Genomic DNA, 16,972 nt, shown 5'->3' on the forward strand with positions numbered 1-16,972 from the left:
GCAACAAAGTACGTAGCAAACACAAACCCAAAAACAGAGTCACAAACCAAGGGAAAATAATTCCCGTAAACACACAAACACAAGATTTTCAAGAAAACTCTTGAAAACCAAAGAACAAGGATCAAGGAAACCCTAAAACACCACTGAATTCCTAAGAGAGTGAAATAGGAATTTGGATGGGTCTGATATCATGCCAAAACCATATTTTAGGGTAAAAATTTCATAATAATTTTGTTCATCCCACAAGGAGATAATTACAGTAATTCACTAATTCCTATACTTTTTATATTTTACAAATATTTCCCCAACTAATAATGGGCATGAAAATGTGTTTTAGGCTAATTTTTTCGATGAAAAATGGGCCTACATAAAAAAAATAAATAAATAAATTGGGGTCCTGTACCATGCACTACTTGCACATGGCTAGGGTCGGCCCGGTCCTCTAATAAAGACGGTAGAATCTGATATGTTGTGTTTGATTAGCGATTCAACCTTCAAAAGCTACTCACATTGTTTTACTTTAAGCACGAGTAATCATGTACTATATACATCCTTGGCTGGCCTACTAAAAATTGATCAAAGATTGATTGTAGACCTCATGACCTCACTAACCGGCCCTTATTTAATTTGACAGTTAAAATGACATGCTTTAATTTGCTGGATATGGAGATCTATAAAAAAATCAATTTCTGGGTTTCTTGTGGTTGAACATTTTTTTGGGTTGTTGGGCAAAAGATTAAAAAAAATTTTGTGGATTCAAAGAGAAGATGAGGCTCCAATAATTGCTGATATGGACTTGCTTTACTTGTGTCATGTCAAATCATGACATTCCAATATTTTGCAATCATAAAAGCTGTGCAGGTGAAGGTTTGTTTGCTCTTTACTTTCTTGCTCAAAAGGTTTGAAAATTACGACTCAGCGTTTTAAATGTTTGTATCTGGCTAGAAAGGGACCTTGTCTACCAACTGCTTGAGGCATTTGGGAAAATTATTGCAGAAACTTTGGTCATATTGAAGGTTTGTGAGGGGAGGGTATACCCCATATGGTAATTAAAATGAAAGGCAGTTCATTGGAATCAATTTTTGAGAGATGAAAACAAGATGAGAGAAATGGACAAAAACATATATATATGAGATTTATTGTGCAGGTAAATTGTGAATTTGAATCAGATTTATTGATTAAGTTGACTATTAACTGAATATGTGGATAAGTTGACTCTTAACTAAATATGTGGATAAGTTGATTCTTAACTGAATGTGTAGTCCAAATTTACGGAATGATAAGAAAACATTATGGCATGTTTTGGAGTCCATGTTTTAGGCAAAGTCAAATATGGATGCAAAGATTTTATGTTATATTAGAACATCCAAACTTATCCCTATTTGGTTAATTCATGAAAAGCCCTGGTAATTAAGACAGTACTTCCAAGTTATAACAAGAAAATATGCAATTACAGACCCAATTAATCAAGTCAAACCCATGAGTATTAGCATGTAGTAGGGGCAGCAGCTCCAAAGGTAATTGCCTGGTGAACAAGTCATATCCATATGCTAGTTATGGTGCCATATGCATCTTTGACCTAGATATTGTTTGGACCTATTTTTTGCATTATCAGTGTTTGGGCCAGGAATGAAATATTATTGTTCCAATCTTTGTTATATATGGCCCAATAAATGAAAGAAACTGTCAAACCAGAACATGTTGAGAAAAGAAATAGGCCGGAATAACATTGAAACCCGAAAAGCCAAGCAGGTCGAGCCTAGCATTTGGATCAAATCAAGGAAATAAGTCCAATTGGGACAAGCAATCGAAGAGTCATAACTCTTCAAGATCCTTTCCCATTACAACTCTTCAGAAGAATCAAGACTCTTGGGATTCAAGGCACCCACTAGGGTTTGATCACTATAAATATAAGCCTTGTATCACCACAAACGACACGAAAAATCCCCCAGAAAAAATCCAAGAAATTCAAGAGCATTAAGCCTCCAAACTTTCATAGGTTGTTATTATGTTCAATTCAATTTTCAGTTTTTAGGCAAAGTTTTTGAGAAAATCTCATGGTTTCTTTCAAGAACTTAAGATCAAAATCTTTATGTTCTTCGGTTTTATTGGAATTAATGCAAGTATGGTAGTTTAATCCGCATATTGCTAATTTTCAATTTTTTGTTCTTTATTTCCTTGCATAACTAAGTTTATTGTTTTCTTATATTAAAGTAGTTTAGATTATGCGTTTTACCGTTCATACTTGCATTATTACAAGTAATACTAAAGATTGTTTGAGTTTTGATTTTGTCTTTACAGTTAACTGTTATATACTTGATCTTGATTTTACACCAATCACTCGCACATACACGTTTTCACATCGCATCACCATCACACCTAATACGGCCTATCTACCCTAAGTCCTTGCAGTTAAGGCATTAGAATCTTTGAAACTGAGAGATGTTCCTTCCTCGGTTCACGCTTGCCTGACCTGAAGTCAGATTCACGCAACATCATCAATTGTACGCTCGGCCTCACGACCGTGTACTCGCACGCCCAAATGCAAAATAGAAGAACATGGTTTTCTTGATCTACGGCCATGTGTCAACTAGGCCGGAGAGAAATTAAGGCAAACAAATATATAACTGTAAGATTGATGCTATAACTACAATGAGAAATGAAACGCTAATGCTATATGTATGAATCAATTGAAATGACTATGGACCATGAGATATCACAAAATTGAATAAGGTATATGGGCTTGGTCCATTTATGCAATTGGGTCGGGATGAGCACAATGCTGTAAGAAAAATAGAGGCCCAACCTGGTCAGTCTTGCTTGGTCCTCAGCCCATTCTTAAAATAAATCAACTGGTTGATTTCACGCACACCTTTCAGCCTTGCATGCTTATTTGTAAAGTGATTTATGGACTTCCGAAGTTCCGATTATGATCTTTGAACACCTGGTCAAAAATTTTCCTAACAATTAAAAAATAAAAAATTTATGATTTAATATGTTTTAGAGCATTTATGAGCTTAAGATTAGAATTAGTTACAGTTGTAGGAATAATGTAACTACAATGTTACAATTATAGTTGTTTTGTTGACCGATTGATCAATGCAATTTTATTCTTAAAATCGAGTGTGACGGGTTATAAATATAAAAACATATTTCGAAGCTAATTATATTATATACCTGTTTGGCACTGCTTCTTAGAAGCATATACAAATTTTAATAAAAATTTTAAGTTGTTCATGCAAAAGTACTTAAAAGTGCTTTCTGAGAAAGCACCTGACATGAACTTCTCAAAAAATCACTTAAAAGTGCTTTTATAATGTAGAAACATTTTTATTTATTTTTATTAAATGCTACCAAAAACGCTTTTATTAATTTAAAAATATTTTTGACAATTTTAAAAACAGTATCTTGCGGGATTGCATGTCCATATATAATGGTTGTGTAGAATCACTCCATTTGTATGCTGGAGTTATGAATTAGAATGCAAGTTATAGCAACCGTCACTGTGCCTGAATCATGAGAGTCCATGTACATCAAAAGAATACATCTAATATTATCAATGACTCAATGAGAGTCAATGTAAACGAAGTGAGATAGAGAAAGCCCCAATAGCACTAAAACAAATGCAAAGGTTACTTCAATCTTGGATTTGAAAATTAAATCTAAAATATAATGAGCTGCATAATACTCAACGGACCACACCTGTTTGGATCCCTCACTTGGAGGAGTGTCGTTTTTGTTTACTACTGTTGCAACAATAAATGAATAATTTATAGGGAGTTTATAAATTATTATTTTAATGGGGTTATTTATATATCAATAAATGACTAATTTATTAATTTATTGATAAACGAATATTTATTAATTTAAAAAGAGTTTTATGTTTTTTTTTGTTCATGTGTTATTATTTTTTTTTTTTACAAAGATACATGTATTAATTTAAATGGATGTTAAGAATTAGAAGATCAAGTGATTTCAAGATAAGTACATACATACATGGATTACGAACCAGAAGATTAAGTGTATTAAAGATAAGTACATATATATATTTTCGAGATAAGTTAAGAACTAGAAGATCAAGTGTTTTCAAAATGAAAAAAAAAAAAAAATACTAAATTATGTGGTGTATGCATTTCAAAATATTAAGGATGAGGTTCAATTCAGTTTATGTATTTCATCAGTTATTAATTTATATATTCGTTGGGCCCTAAAGGATTTTAAGAAAAATTATTATCTTATGCATTTAGCGAGGTTATTATTTTAGTATACTGGCCCGAGTTGGGACCGGAAGATTTTATTATTTAACCGAGATTATTAATTTAGAAGGGTTTTATTGTATCTCTTATTGTGCAAAAGTCGATGGATGAGTCTAACCATGTATCTTTACTTATTCACACAAATGTCACACATGCTGATATTATCCTAATTTAGCCATCCGAGTGGATTGAGTATGAGGTAATTTTATAAAATAAAAAAAAATCTTTACATTAAAATGTGTGGTCTAATTCTATATAGGCTTATTTCATGATTTACCATCCAAAACTATTTTTCATTCTCAAATGACTACTTGAAAGTTTTTTTATTTCAGGTTACCACCTATAACTTACATATGTGCCCCATTTTACTTTGTTCCGTCAACATTTCCGTAAAAAATACTGACGTGGCGCGCTGGATGTGCGCCACATATCATATCTTTTATTTTATTTTCGGATTTTTGTTATTTTCTTATTTTTATAAAATTTAAAAATTAATTAAAAATAGTTCCAGACTCAGAAAAATACACAAGAAAATTCCTATGAACTCGTCTTGACTAATACTAATTTACTATGGGGTCAAAATACCAATTTTCCCTCTGAGTATTTCCAGAAAATTTGGGAAGTCCAAATTTATTTCTAGAAGATTAAAATACTCTAGACTTTTTGGAAATTCATAGGATAATCTCCCGAACTCTAAAAAATACGAGGTTTACCCGTTGGTCTTCTAAAAACTAATAATACCTTTCTCGTGAACATTTTTGCTACCCAAAAGACCTCCTAGTCGTAGAGGAAAATAAATTCTAGAAAAATTTTATAATTTTTGTAAAACCTCGAAAGAATTCTCTAAAACAAGTTTTCAGTAATTTTCAAAATATTTTTTAGAATTCGTCCAAGATTTTATGGAAATTCTAGAATTTATTTAATAGAGGGAAATTTTGCTTCATTTTCTAGAAATAAATTGGGACTTCTCAAATTTTCTGGAAATACTTAGAGGAAAAATTGGTATTTTGACTCCATAGTAAATTAGTACGTACTAGTCAAGACGAATTCGTAAGAATTTTTCGTGTATTTTTCTAAGTCCGGAGCTATATTCAATTAATTTTCAAAGTTTATTATAATAGGAAAATAGCAAAAATCAGAAAATAAAATAACAAATGTGACACGTGTCACGCTAGATATGCGCGACACGTACGCGTGTCATATATGTTCTTTTATTAATTTTCAAAGTTTATTATAATAGAAAAATGCTGACATGGCACGCTGAATGTGCGCTACGTCATCATTGTTTACAGAGGTGTTAACAGAATAAGGTAAAATGAGACACGGGTGCAAGTTATAGGTGGTAACCTGAAACAAAAAAATTTTCAAGTGGTAATCTGGGAATGAAAAACAGTTTTGAGTGATAAATCGTGAATAAGCCTTCTATATATATCCATTGATGACTCTCACAAATTGCATGTAAGGTTACAAATATAGCTCCAATATAAGCCACGTACTTTTTTGAACGTGCTTCATCACCATTATTGCTACCATCACCGACCTTGGTTTTCACTACCCCACAACTATTCATATTGACATATTAATGCATTCAAATAGAAAAATAAAAAAGTTTACGGTTAAATCCCGTCATATGCTTAATAGATTAATTAGTTACTAAATTACAAATTAAATCCTATCTTTACAAATTTGATAGAAGAAAACCCAACACTCAAGACAAATTGGATCTCATGCAAAAACACAAATCTCTACTTGTTGGGAGGAAGTAATACGACTAAGAGGGAGGACCATAACCACCACAATCTCTTTGTGCAATCACGAACAATCGTACCCGCACCACTCACCCCCATAACGGGATCTAAAGCACCATCAGTCCTGGAAAAACAATTGAAAAAAACACCAACAAGAAACTGGCTAGAGTTCATCTCTATTGACAAAAAGTCAGAGAAAAACACTAGACAAACATTTTCGAAGAATAAGAAAGTGAACTTGACAAAATAAAATTAAAACTAACCCTCGATTAAGTGAGAGATTCGAAATTTAAGAAAACTAAAACATTAGCCTGCGGCGGCGGCCTGAGGCCTAAAGGTCTAGGCCGCTGCAGACAAAATTTTGGAGGTTGTTTTTCACTTTAGCAGCTAGAGTTTTTCAATTCCTTCTTTCTTTTGGTTTGAAAATGTCCAAACGTATTGAAGGAAAAAAATAAGTTGACAATTTTTATGTAAAAAAAAAAGCTAAAAGCAAAAGTCAAACAAACCTTTTATCTTTTGAGTAATGTCATTAATTTTGATATCTAAAATACTTGTTAGTTAAGTAGTCCAGTCGACCATGTATCAAATAATCAGTTGACTAATCTTCTTGGTATATACTTTATGGCATCAAATTCAAAGTCAAATAAAGTATAGAGGCAGGCACTCGATCTCTCCAACTAGAAAGATAATGTGTACATGACAATCAATTTGAACATCAATTAATAAAAGTGCCTAATCAATGACAAAGTACTTAATCAACGCCAATTAATTGGCAAAATATATGATACAACATTCATAACAACTTCCATATCCTAGGAATTCTATAAAGGTATGTATTAGATATTGATGTTAACTGTCAAAAGTATGAAAACACATAAATATTGACAAAATATCGATATCAAGAGATGTATATTTATAAATGATCAAAGAAAAAAGAGATAAAAACTTTAAGTGAAACATTATCTATAAAAGTTGGCCAAAAAAAGAAAAGAAACATTATCTATAAAAGAAACTATTGCAAAGCTATTATGTACTCGCTAAAAAGAGAAATTTTTAGAATATATCAAAATTTAGAGATTATAAAACGTACTTGAGAATTTTTTTAGCGTGTGCCCATAGGACTGAGAGGGTACGTAAACTCATTAGGTTATCTAATTAGATGGTCATGATGAGCAATTAGCTATATTAGTTGCTTTTGGGGTTAGCTCAAGTGGTGAGTGTGGGTGGGGTAAAGGTTAGGATTAGGCTAGGTACATGGTTCAAACCCTTTAATATAACAAAAAAACTAGCTATATTAGTTTAGTGATATTATTCTTCCCAACATTAAAAGATGTCTCATATTTGAATTGCCTCTCTCTGAGATAAAAAAAAAAATTAATTGGATGGACATATAAATTTTTTTATTATATTAAATCAACTATCATCCACGATATTTAAATTCAGAACTTTCTCCGATAAAGAAGAAAAATTATATGCCATCTACTATACCAAATAATCATGAAATTGGAAAATCATATCAATTTTCAAATTACAACAATGGGCTGCAGCTATTTTAAGTTCAATCATTGTACAAAACGGTATAAATTGAAGAGTTAATTTCGAAGCTGCTCGTGTTGCCACTTTGCAACATTACTGATTTTATGATGACGGACCATCCCACATATTACTCAGTAATTAATTACTTAATTATATGGTATAAGATAATCTAGTGACGTCACATATTAATTTAGTACATTAAAATATTAAATATTAAATTATTAATTTCAGGGTACTAAAATTTTGTTCCATTTAATTATGATGTTGCCTTAGCTTACAACCGTCCAATTAGCAAGTTCATATTCATATCAACACTTGCCGGCCAAGGTCGGCCATCATCACATCTATAATATACGACCATAACACCACTTATTTGGTTCAATTGTAGAAGTTAGCTAGCTCAACTCAATTTTGAACTCATCAATATCCCAACTGCTACCATGGGGTCCTCCTTAAGTTGCTGTAGTTCAGAGAATGTAGATGAAGGAGGGTATGTATAAATGTATAATATTTATGTTAATTTCTCATAAACTCTTAACTAGTTTGATAGTTTGATATACATAATTAACTCATTTTCTAACCGTTTAAGTTGTTATATTAAATGATTGTTTAACATGAGTAGACTTTTCATTGAAACTAAAAGAAAGTTTTGGTTGGGTTGGAATTTTAGGGCTTCTGATGATCAAATTGGTAGAGGCCAAACATCATGGAGGATATTTTCATACAAGGAATTGCATACAGCCACCAATGGTTTTAGTGATGACAATTTGCTTGGAGAAGGAGGGTTTGGAAGTGTCTTTTGGGGAAAAACCAGTGATGGTCTCCAGGTGTATATATATACGAGAAATTTCATAAATGATTCGTTTTAATAAACTGTATAATTTTGACCCTCGTTAATTTGATTCATAAATATTACAAAGTATAAGTTGAACCCTTAACTTTTTTAACAACTTTTGAATATTTATAACTTCAGATTGCTGTGAAGAAGTTGAAAGCAATGAATTCAAAGGCTGAAATGGAATTTGCAGTTGAAGTTGAAGTTCTTGGGAGGGTTAGGCACAAGAATTTGTTGGGTCTGAAGGGCTATTATGCTGGGGCTGATCAACGCCTTATTGTGTATGATTACATGCCAAATCTCAGCTTACTTTCCCATTTGCATGGCCAATTTGCAAGTGAAGTTCAACTAGATTGGAAAAGGAGAATGAAGGTTGCTATTGGCTCAGCAGAAGGCCTCCTGTAAGAATAAACTATACACCTTATTGTATATATGGTCATTTAAACATATTATTTAATTATATATATGAATCTAAGTCATTAGATTTTAATCCAATGATTAGTGATTAGGGATTTTCATGGTCAATATATAATGACAAGTGATCAAAATTTCTTACTTTTTTGGTCCACCGAGGAGGTCAACGCTTGAAGAGAAAGCTAAACTAAAACAAATCAAGGTCTAGCAACTCAAACTAAATCATCGATTAATGAAGGCTACACCCACCAAATTTGTTTACTAAACCATGTTGCTACACCTTGATTTGTTTTAGTTTAGTTTGTTCTTTCGGGCATGAACTCCGTAATGGACAAAAAAAACCATTTAAAAACTACTATATACACCAAATTTGTTTACTAAATTATGTTCATTTAATGATGTGATTTTTTTTATTTATTCAAATTTTAGATCCATTTTAGATCTCATTTATTTTGAACAATTATCATATTGATTGACACATGCTTTTTGTAAGTAACTTTGGTAAGCAAATTTGATCATTCTAGTATTATTGAAAAATATAATTGTCCCTACCAAAAAAAAAAAAAAAAAAAAATTTCCAACTTAAAGAATTAAATTGTTCATTCTATGTGTGGTTTTTAGGTACTTGCACCATGAGGTAACACCCCACATCCTTCATAGAGACATAAAGGCAAGCAATGTGCTCTTGGATTCAGACTTCGAGCCACTAGTAGCAGATTTTGGGTTCGCCAAGCTAATCCCAGAAGGTGTGAGCCACATGACTACCCGAGTAAAGGGCACTCTAGGGTATCTAGCCCCAGAATATGCCATGTGGGGAAAGGTCTCCGAGGGCTGTGATGTCTACAGCTTTGGGATTCTCCTCTTAGAACTTGTCACTGGAAGAAAGCCCATTGAGAAACTCCCTGGTGGGCTTAAGAGGACAATAACTGAATGGGCTGAGCCTCTTATAACTAAAGGGAGGTTTAAGGACCTTGCTGACCCAAAACTCAGAGGCAACTTTGATGAGACGCAGTTGAAGATGGCCATCAATGTGGCTGCAATGTGTGTGAAAAGTGAGCCTGAGAAAAGGCCCAACATGAAGGAAGTGGTTGGGCTTTTGAAAGGGTATGAGAATAAGGCCGAAATGATACCACTGAGGATTGAAAGTGTGAGATACAAGGAGGAGCTGCTGGCACTTGACCAAGCCACAGATGATGAAGATGAGGGTGGTGATGAAAGCAATGGGAATTATGGGGTTTTTAGTGCAATAGAGGTGCAGAAAATGCAGGACCCTTACAAGCTCAATGGAGAGAGGAGAAATCATATGGCTAAGTATGTGTGAGAGTGGTGGTAGTAGTAGTACTCCATTTAATTAATTATGCTTATATATATAGCTATTGATTTGTCAATATTCAGCATTCAGCCAGCAATATATTATTTCCATATATAACAAGAGAAAATGGTTAATTTGAGAGGGGAGTGACAGACTTTTCTTCTTGATCATTATGCAAATTCATGAGAAGATGTTATATAATATGCATGTCATTATTTTTTACTTGGAGGTACAACAAACAACAAATTTCTTATATCTTCATTGCTGACAGATATGACTGAACAAGAAGAACCCAATTGAAAAAACGACTCCAATTACTGAAATTAATTTTATCACTACATACAAACTGGCTTACTATATTTGGCTGGGTAGGGTGTTTGACACAAAAATGGGCCTATGCCACACGTGAAGCTACTGAGCTGCCACGTGGCAAAAGGATTGCGGGCGTACCACTGCCGGGGGGAGAGAGTCTTCGGTGGGGCTGGAATGCCACTCACCTAATGAGACTCCCATTTATGTGGTGACATCTGTCATATTTTTTATCCACCTGGACCAGACCAAGACTCCTCCATTCTCTGCCTTTTCTCTTTGCCTCTTTCGCTTCCCTCTTCACGTCGTCAAATACGACGTTAATAGAAAAAATAAAATACTTTCCCTCTGTTTCCCAATTTTTCCATCCAAAAGCCTTCCCTCCACAATTTTTCTCTGTTGGCGCTCTTTTTCCATCAAAGGGTTATGCTCTCCTCCAAAGTTTGAAGGCCCAAAGAAGATGCCTTTATTCAATTTTCTTTGCTTTAATCAATTGTGAAGAAAGCCTATTGAATAGGAAAAACATTAGATCAGTGAAACAATTCTAATCAAGAAAGTCTTTGAAGGTGAGGCTTATTCAACTACTTTTTATGTTACTGTTTGTTTGACTTGCTTAATTTTATTTTATGAGAAATCTATTATTGTGTTTTTCCTTTTGGTGTGAATTGTATTGACCCCAGTGCAAACTTCGTCCCAATATTGGGCTAAGTCTGATGGTTTAATAAGCCATAGTAAGGAAAACAATTGGAAAAAAAATTCAATCAAATTTAGGCTAATAGGATTGTAATGCCCAAAATTTTTTGTATATTGTATTAACTAAATGCATATATATATTTATGTGATTAGGTTGATTAAGCCAATGGAGCACTCAAATTGTGGAACAGAGATATTAAGTGATCATGATGAGATATTTGGAGAAGATGTAGATGAAGAACTCAAAGTGGGAAGAAAGGTATACTCTGATGATGAAGCTTACAATTTATACAATAATTATGCTTTAAGAAAGGGTTTCAGTATTCGTAAAGGACATTTACGAAAAGATGTATCAGGGAATATTCGCCAAAGAGAATTTTTGTGTTCCAAAGAAGGGGTTTTCGAAAATGAAAATTCACTTACAGTGAGAAAACTCAATCGGTTAGAGACAAGAACAGGTTGCAAGGCTATGGTTCGGTTTAATGTGAAAGATGATATATGGACAATTTCTCATATTATTTCAGATCACAACCATGACCTTGCTAAAGCTGAAGAAAGACAGTTTTTAAGATCAGGTCGAAAAATAATTGATGCACATGCAAGTGTTATTAGTTCTATGGTTGATGCTGGTATAAGACCGACAAAATCATACTTCTACCTAGCGAATGAAGTGGGTGGTGCTGAGAATATTGGATTCACTAAGAAAGATGTTCAAAACTACTTGCAAAGGAAGAAGAATGAAATGATGGAAGCAGGGGATGGGCAAAGTCTGTTAAACCACTTTAAGCGTAAGCAAGGTGATGATCCTAACTTTTTCTACTCAATGCAATTGGATCAATTTAGTCGAATGACAAATTTCTTTTGGAGAGATAGCAGATCAAAGTTAGATTATGAATGTTTTGGTGATGTCGTATGCTTTGACACAACATTTCGAACTAATAAATATAATTTATATTGTGCTCCATTTGTGGGAGTTAACCACCATTGGAAGAATGTCTTATTTGGTTGTTCTTTTCTTTTAGATCAAAGTACTGAGTCATTTGTCTGGTTGTTTGAGTCTTTTTTAGAAGCAATGGGAAACAAAGAGCCAACAACTATTTTTACAGATGAGGATAAGGCAATTGCAAAGGCAATTAAAATAGTGTTTCCAAGGACGCGCCACCGGTTGTGCACTTGGCACATTGCTAAGAAAGCAAAAGAAAATCTTGGATGTCTTTTTGCTAATCCTGAGTTCAAGAAGCATTTCAACAAGTGTTTTAATGGCTGTAAAAGTGAAACTGAATTTGAGGCTTCGTGGGATGAAATGATTAATGAATTGAACCTTGGAGATCAGCCATGGCTTAAGAAGTTATATTCACTTCGAGACAAGTGGTGCCCAGCTTTTAGTTTGGATAGTTTTTCAGCAAATATGAGATCAACCCAAAGGAGTGAGAGTACAAATAATATTTTCCATCAAATTTCTACAAAAACAATGAAGCTCATTAAATTTGTGCATCATTATGAGAAAAAAATAGAAGAGATGCGTTTAGCGGAGTTGGAAGATGATTTTCGTTGCAAAAATGGTGTACCTCGTCTACGAGTAAGGAATGGAATGTTGAGTCATGGAGCTAATGTGTACACTATTAAATTGTTTAGTTTCTTTGAGAAGGAGTTATTGGGTTGTATTACGGTGAGGGTGAAAGAAGTTTGCCATAAGGATGAGGTTTATGCCTATGATGTATTTGAAGAAGCTCAACAAAGATTATATAGAATTGAATATAACCCTGTGACTTTGGATATTTCTTGTTCTTGTAAGCTGTTTGAGTCAATGGGGATCTTGTGTCGTCATGCTTTAAGGGTGTTTGATTTGAATAACTTCACTAGTTTACCTACACAATACATATTGAAGAGGTGGACTAAGGATGCAAAGAAAGGGATTGTGTGGAGTAATAATAAAAGTGCTTCTATAAGCAACGATCCAAAGTCAGCTAGATTATTGCGCCTTAGTGAGTTGATGCATGAAGGAAGAAATGTTTATGGTATAGCTTCATTGAGTGATTGTGGAACTAAGATTGTTAAAGAAATGCTAGTAGAGGCGATGAAGCGTCTTGAAAAAGACTTGGAAGTTACAAATATGTTGAATAACTTAAAGAAAATGGATGAACAATCCAATGACAGCATTCTCCCTAATCAATCGACAGTTCTGAATCCACCAATTGTGAGGGCGCAAATGACAAAGTCTCGACTAAAAAGCAGTTTAGAGAAGCGAAAAAAAAAGGCTACGAAAGGTACATGTAATTTGTTAGCTAGATGTTGTTCTCACTGCTTTTTGTTTAGCATATAATTGAATTTTATGATTGTGTTATTTTATTGTATCATTAATTAGTCTTTGCGTACATATATAGGAAAATGTAGTCAAGAAACTTCCAATGTTTCATCTCATCGAGTAGCACCACCCCAAATGCCAATACTTAATCCATCAACTTATCACTTCGGTTTATCTCATCATCCAATTTATAATCAGGTATGCCTTTTGCAAAATTTAATTTAGAGTTCTAGTGAATTATATGCAATTAGTATCTTGACACTTTATTCTCTTTTAGGGCAATTTAAATTGGCACTTTGGACATCCCAATTCTCAGTTTAGCAATGCACATATGCCTCACTTAAGTCACTTGAGTCAGGTTTGAGTTTTAGTATTAGTTTCTTAGGTTAATTGTTAAATAAAGTAACTTATAATTGCATTCTAATTTTTGGTGAATTTGTGACCTACAGGATTCCAGCAGCTACAAATAGAGAGCAGCATACAGATTCTTTTGGGAAGGCAGCACTTGTTTTTTTTGGAAGGGCAGCACTTAGTTTTTTTGATCATACAGAATAGAATGAAAGTCTAATTTTTTGTGTACATGAGAGAAATTGTATTTTTTGCACATGAATGCCTAAGTATGAGACTGTTTGTCTTGAGACACTGTTGTATGCATATATAACTATTGTCAATGGGAATTGGATGAATTTTTCTAGTTGTTGATTAATATACCCCTATGGCTGCTCAGTTTTTAGTTTATGTTCTTCATTTTCTTTTATCTGTTATTGGCCAAGTTTGTTGGTTACTTTCTCAGAAATACTTGTTTTTATATTTGATAAGGAATGCTTGTTTTATGTTTGAAGCAACTCCATCTTGTTGAATGAAACATAAGCATTTCATTGGCCAAAACTAAAACAGATTCTCATAGAAGAAACATAGAAACACTGGTGTAAAATTATATCATTTATTGCAAACCAAGGAATAATCTATATTCATCTTGAATGTTTGTTACATTCATCGATCAAATTAATACATAAAAGAAGTTGAGGTATAAATTAATTACACAAAAGATATGAGCCACATGATACAACTCCACTGCATGCACTCTCCACAAAGCTCTTGATTGTGTCAATAACTTCGAATCCTCTTGCTCATTGTGGCAGACTTTTCACCATCAGTTACATCCAATTAGTGCACTAATAATGAGTGATGAGTGATGAATATGGTTAGAGGCCATTACTGATCGATCGGAGGGACAACAACTGGGATATCATTCCTACTGTATCTTCTTTTGGTAGCACTGGTATCACCACCTCTCATGCATGACTTTCAAGTATAAATAAATTATAGTGAAGGCAAAAGCAAGAGACTTTATTAGGAGACATGGCCTTTGGTGAAAGAAAATTGTCATCTTTCCTCTGGTATGTATGTGCAGATTTGGAATTATCAACTACATCAATAGTATGAAACAAATTGAGAAGCAAAACACCAACCACCTACATTAGCACAAATAAAACCTAAAACTAGTGGTAAATGTTGAAAATTCCTGCTCTAATCACCATAGTAATATGGAAGAAACAACTGACCAAAGAAAATAATGAGAAAACACAATTAAGTCACCAGAAAAATACAAGTGCAATATTGCTGAACATATACCAAATATATATAATATATATAACCCAAGTTTAATAAAGTAAAGTTTTTTACTTTAGTTGTTCCTATATCAATACTCTGCAGTATTTATATCAAAGGCAAAAGTAATAGGCTTTTTTGGGAGATTTGCAAGAAACTTGCAATCTTTCCGTTGGTATGTAGAAAGGGGGATTTGGAATCGCTAACCGAACCAGCAATCTAAAACACAAATTAATACTAGTCTTCAATGAGCTCCCCTACCCCCCTTCTGATGTTATGAAAGTGTGCTTCTCTCATAATACCAATACTGGCGCAAAAGGATCGGTCCTTCACTTGCTGATCGTTTGCGAGTCGAATCAATAAACGGTGGAATGATTTAAACCAAAGAACAATAAAACTTAAATCAAAGATGAGATTTTAGCAAACAAAGCAGCAAAATTTACTTTTTCACGATCTTGTCTACCAATTTTTCTCTTTAGCCAGTTGACCTCTCTCGTCTGATGTCGGGGTTGGCAGAGTCGTCGTTGATATATGGCAAGGCGTTGATGATTCAAGATTGGATGGAAAAATTGGAAAACAGAGGGAAAGTATTTTATTTTTTCTATTAACGTCGTATTTGACGTGAAGAGGGAAGCGAAAGAGACAAAGAGAAAAGGCAGAGAATGGAGGAGTCTTGGTCTGATCCAGCTAGATAAAAAATATGACAGATGTCACCACATAAATGGGAGTCTCATTGGGTGAGTGGCATTCCAGCCCCACCGAAGACTCTCTCCTGCCGGGGGTGCAAACAACAGTAAGTCCAGACAAAATTTAGAAGATACGGCCATAAGGCCTTCTAATATGGCAAGACCCAATTTTTGTAACCTAAAATCCATTTTGGGTCTCAAATAATACTAAGACTCATTTTTCACTTCAATTTTTGTGACCAAAAGCTCATTTTGGGTCTCAGTATTTTATACTTATTTAAAATATGGCTAATATTAATTAAGTAATGTTTAATTTATAATTTAAAACTCAAATAATTATAAAAAGTATACCATTGATTTTATTTTAATGAGATCTTTAAAATAAGGTCAATATTGAATATATTTGGAACGACAACAATCTTCATCCGAATGACGACAAATATTTAAAAGAAACCACACTAAAACAACTAAATACTAGAACGAGTACATAAAATTAACAACAACAACAACCTATGACAATCTTGATCAGGCGACTGTGGGCCGAGATAAACTTGTTTCGTCGATCTGTCGAGATTCTTTTCTTGCCTAATGCTGGCTAAGACTTCACCTTGTTGTGGTTACGGTTACTCTATGACTGAACTCGAAGGAAGTTACCACGGGGCTAAGTGTTTCATGTGCTAAGTAAAAGCAAAATACCTTAAATCAAAATGTAAATATGATATACTAGGGGTGGAGTTAGTAGCTAATGGTGGTCCTCACCACAAATCTGACCATGTTTCAATCTCCAGTCATATCATGTTTGTGTGACCATAAGGAAAAAATGTTTTTTAAAAAAGTTCTAAATAACAAATAAAGTAAAGTGCAAGTAAAGTGAATGGATCTCAGAAGCTGAGAAGTAGATAGATTTAACCAGCGTGCAATACTTAGAGAATAAAGGAAGCTTTAACTATTCAAGAGAACAAGAAATAAAGATAAAAACACTACAGATCTAAGCAATAAATCATATTCAACTCAACCCAAAACAATAAAGAACAATAACTCTTTCTCACTGTTCATAAAAAAGGTTTACACTTTTAAGGAAAGATGAAATAAAGACAAGAACAAGGCAACAAAATAAATGCAACAAGACTTTGGTAATGACTACTTAAAAGCCAAAACAGTGAAGAAAATGCATTGACAAGACAAAGAAAGACTTGAAATATTCAAAAAGTAGCCATTTTGGGATCTGGGTTTTGTGTGGAGGTTTGATGATGCCTTCATTCATTAT

General features: G+C 33.5%; 2 protein-coding genes across 2 annotated transcripts; both read left to right on the forward strand.

The window, feature by feature from the left end:
• The first annotated feature begins 7,980 nt into the window (after positions 1-7,980).
• LOC147293458 (PTI1-like tyrosine-protein kinase At3g15890) lies at positions 7,981-10,110 on the forward strand. The gene is made up of 4 exons (XM_086233157.1): positions 7,981-8,030; positions 8,211-8,367; positions 8,514-8,776; positions 9,411-10,110. Exons 1-4 carry the CDS (start codon positions 7,981-7,983, stop codon positions 10,108-10,110), a joined length of 1,170 nt encoding a protein of 389 aa, XP_086089283.1.
• Positions 10,111-11,269: 1,159 nt separating this feature from the next.
• Positions 11,270-13,878, forward strand: LOC147293459 (protein FAR1-RELATED SEQUENCE 5-like). Its single transcript, XM_086231073.1, has 4 exons — positions 11,270-13,370; positions 13,488-13,606; positions 13,686-13,766; positions 13,858-13,878. The coding sequence occupies exons 1-4, from the start codon at positions 11,270-11,272 to the stop codon at positions 13,876-13,878; spliced, it is 2,322 nt and encodes a 773-aa protein (XP_086087199.1).
• The last annotated feature ends 3,094 nt before the right edge of the window (positions 13,879-16,972 follow it).

This window comes from Dryas octopetala, chromosome 2, assembly GCF_963921425.1.
Source record: "Dryas octopetala chromosome 2, drDryOcto1.1, whole genome shotgun sequence".
Classification (NCBI taxonomy): Eukaryota; Viridiplantae; Streptophyta; class Magnoliopsida; order Rosales; family Rosaceae; genus Dryas; species Dryas octopetala.

What these genes read in the sequence shown, in the direction of transcription:
- LOC147293459 (XM_086231073.1), top strand. Translation starts at nt 11,270, where the DNA reads ATGGAGCACTCAAATTGTGGAACAGAGATATTAAGTGATCATGATGAG. An exon ending in AAAAAAAAAGGCTACGAAAG is followed by an intron (nt 13,371 to 13,487) that starts GTACATGTAATT and finishes GTACATATATAG; the next exon opens with GAAAATGTAGTCAAGAAACT. An exon ending in ATCATCCAATTTATAATCAG is followed by an intron (nt 13,607 to 13,685) that starts GTATGCCTTTTG and finishes ATTCTCTTTTAG; the next exon opens with GGCAATTTAAATTGGCACTT.
- LOC147293458 (XM_086233157.1), top strand. Translation starts at nt 7,981, where the DNA reads ATGGGGTCCTCCTTAAGTTGCTGTAGTTCAGAGAATGTAGATGAAGGA. An exon ending in GAGAATGTAGATGAAGGAGG is followed by an intron (nt 8,031 to 8,210) that starts GTATGTATAAAT and finishes TTGGAATTTTAG; the next exon opens with GGCTTCTGATGATCAAATTG. An exon ending in GGCTCAGCAGAAGGCCTCCT is followed by an intron (nt 8,777 to 9,410) that starts GTAAGAATAAAC and finishes TGTGGTTTTTAG; the next exon opens with GTACTTGCACCATGAGGTAA.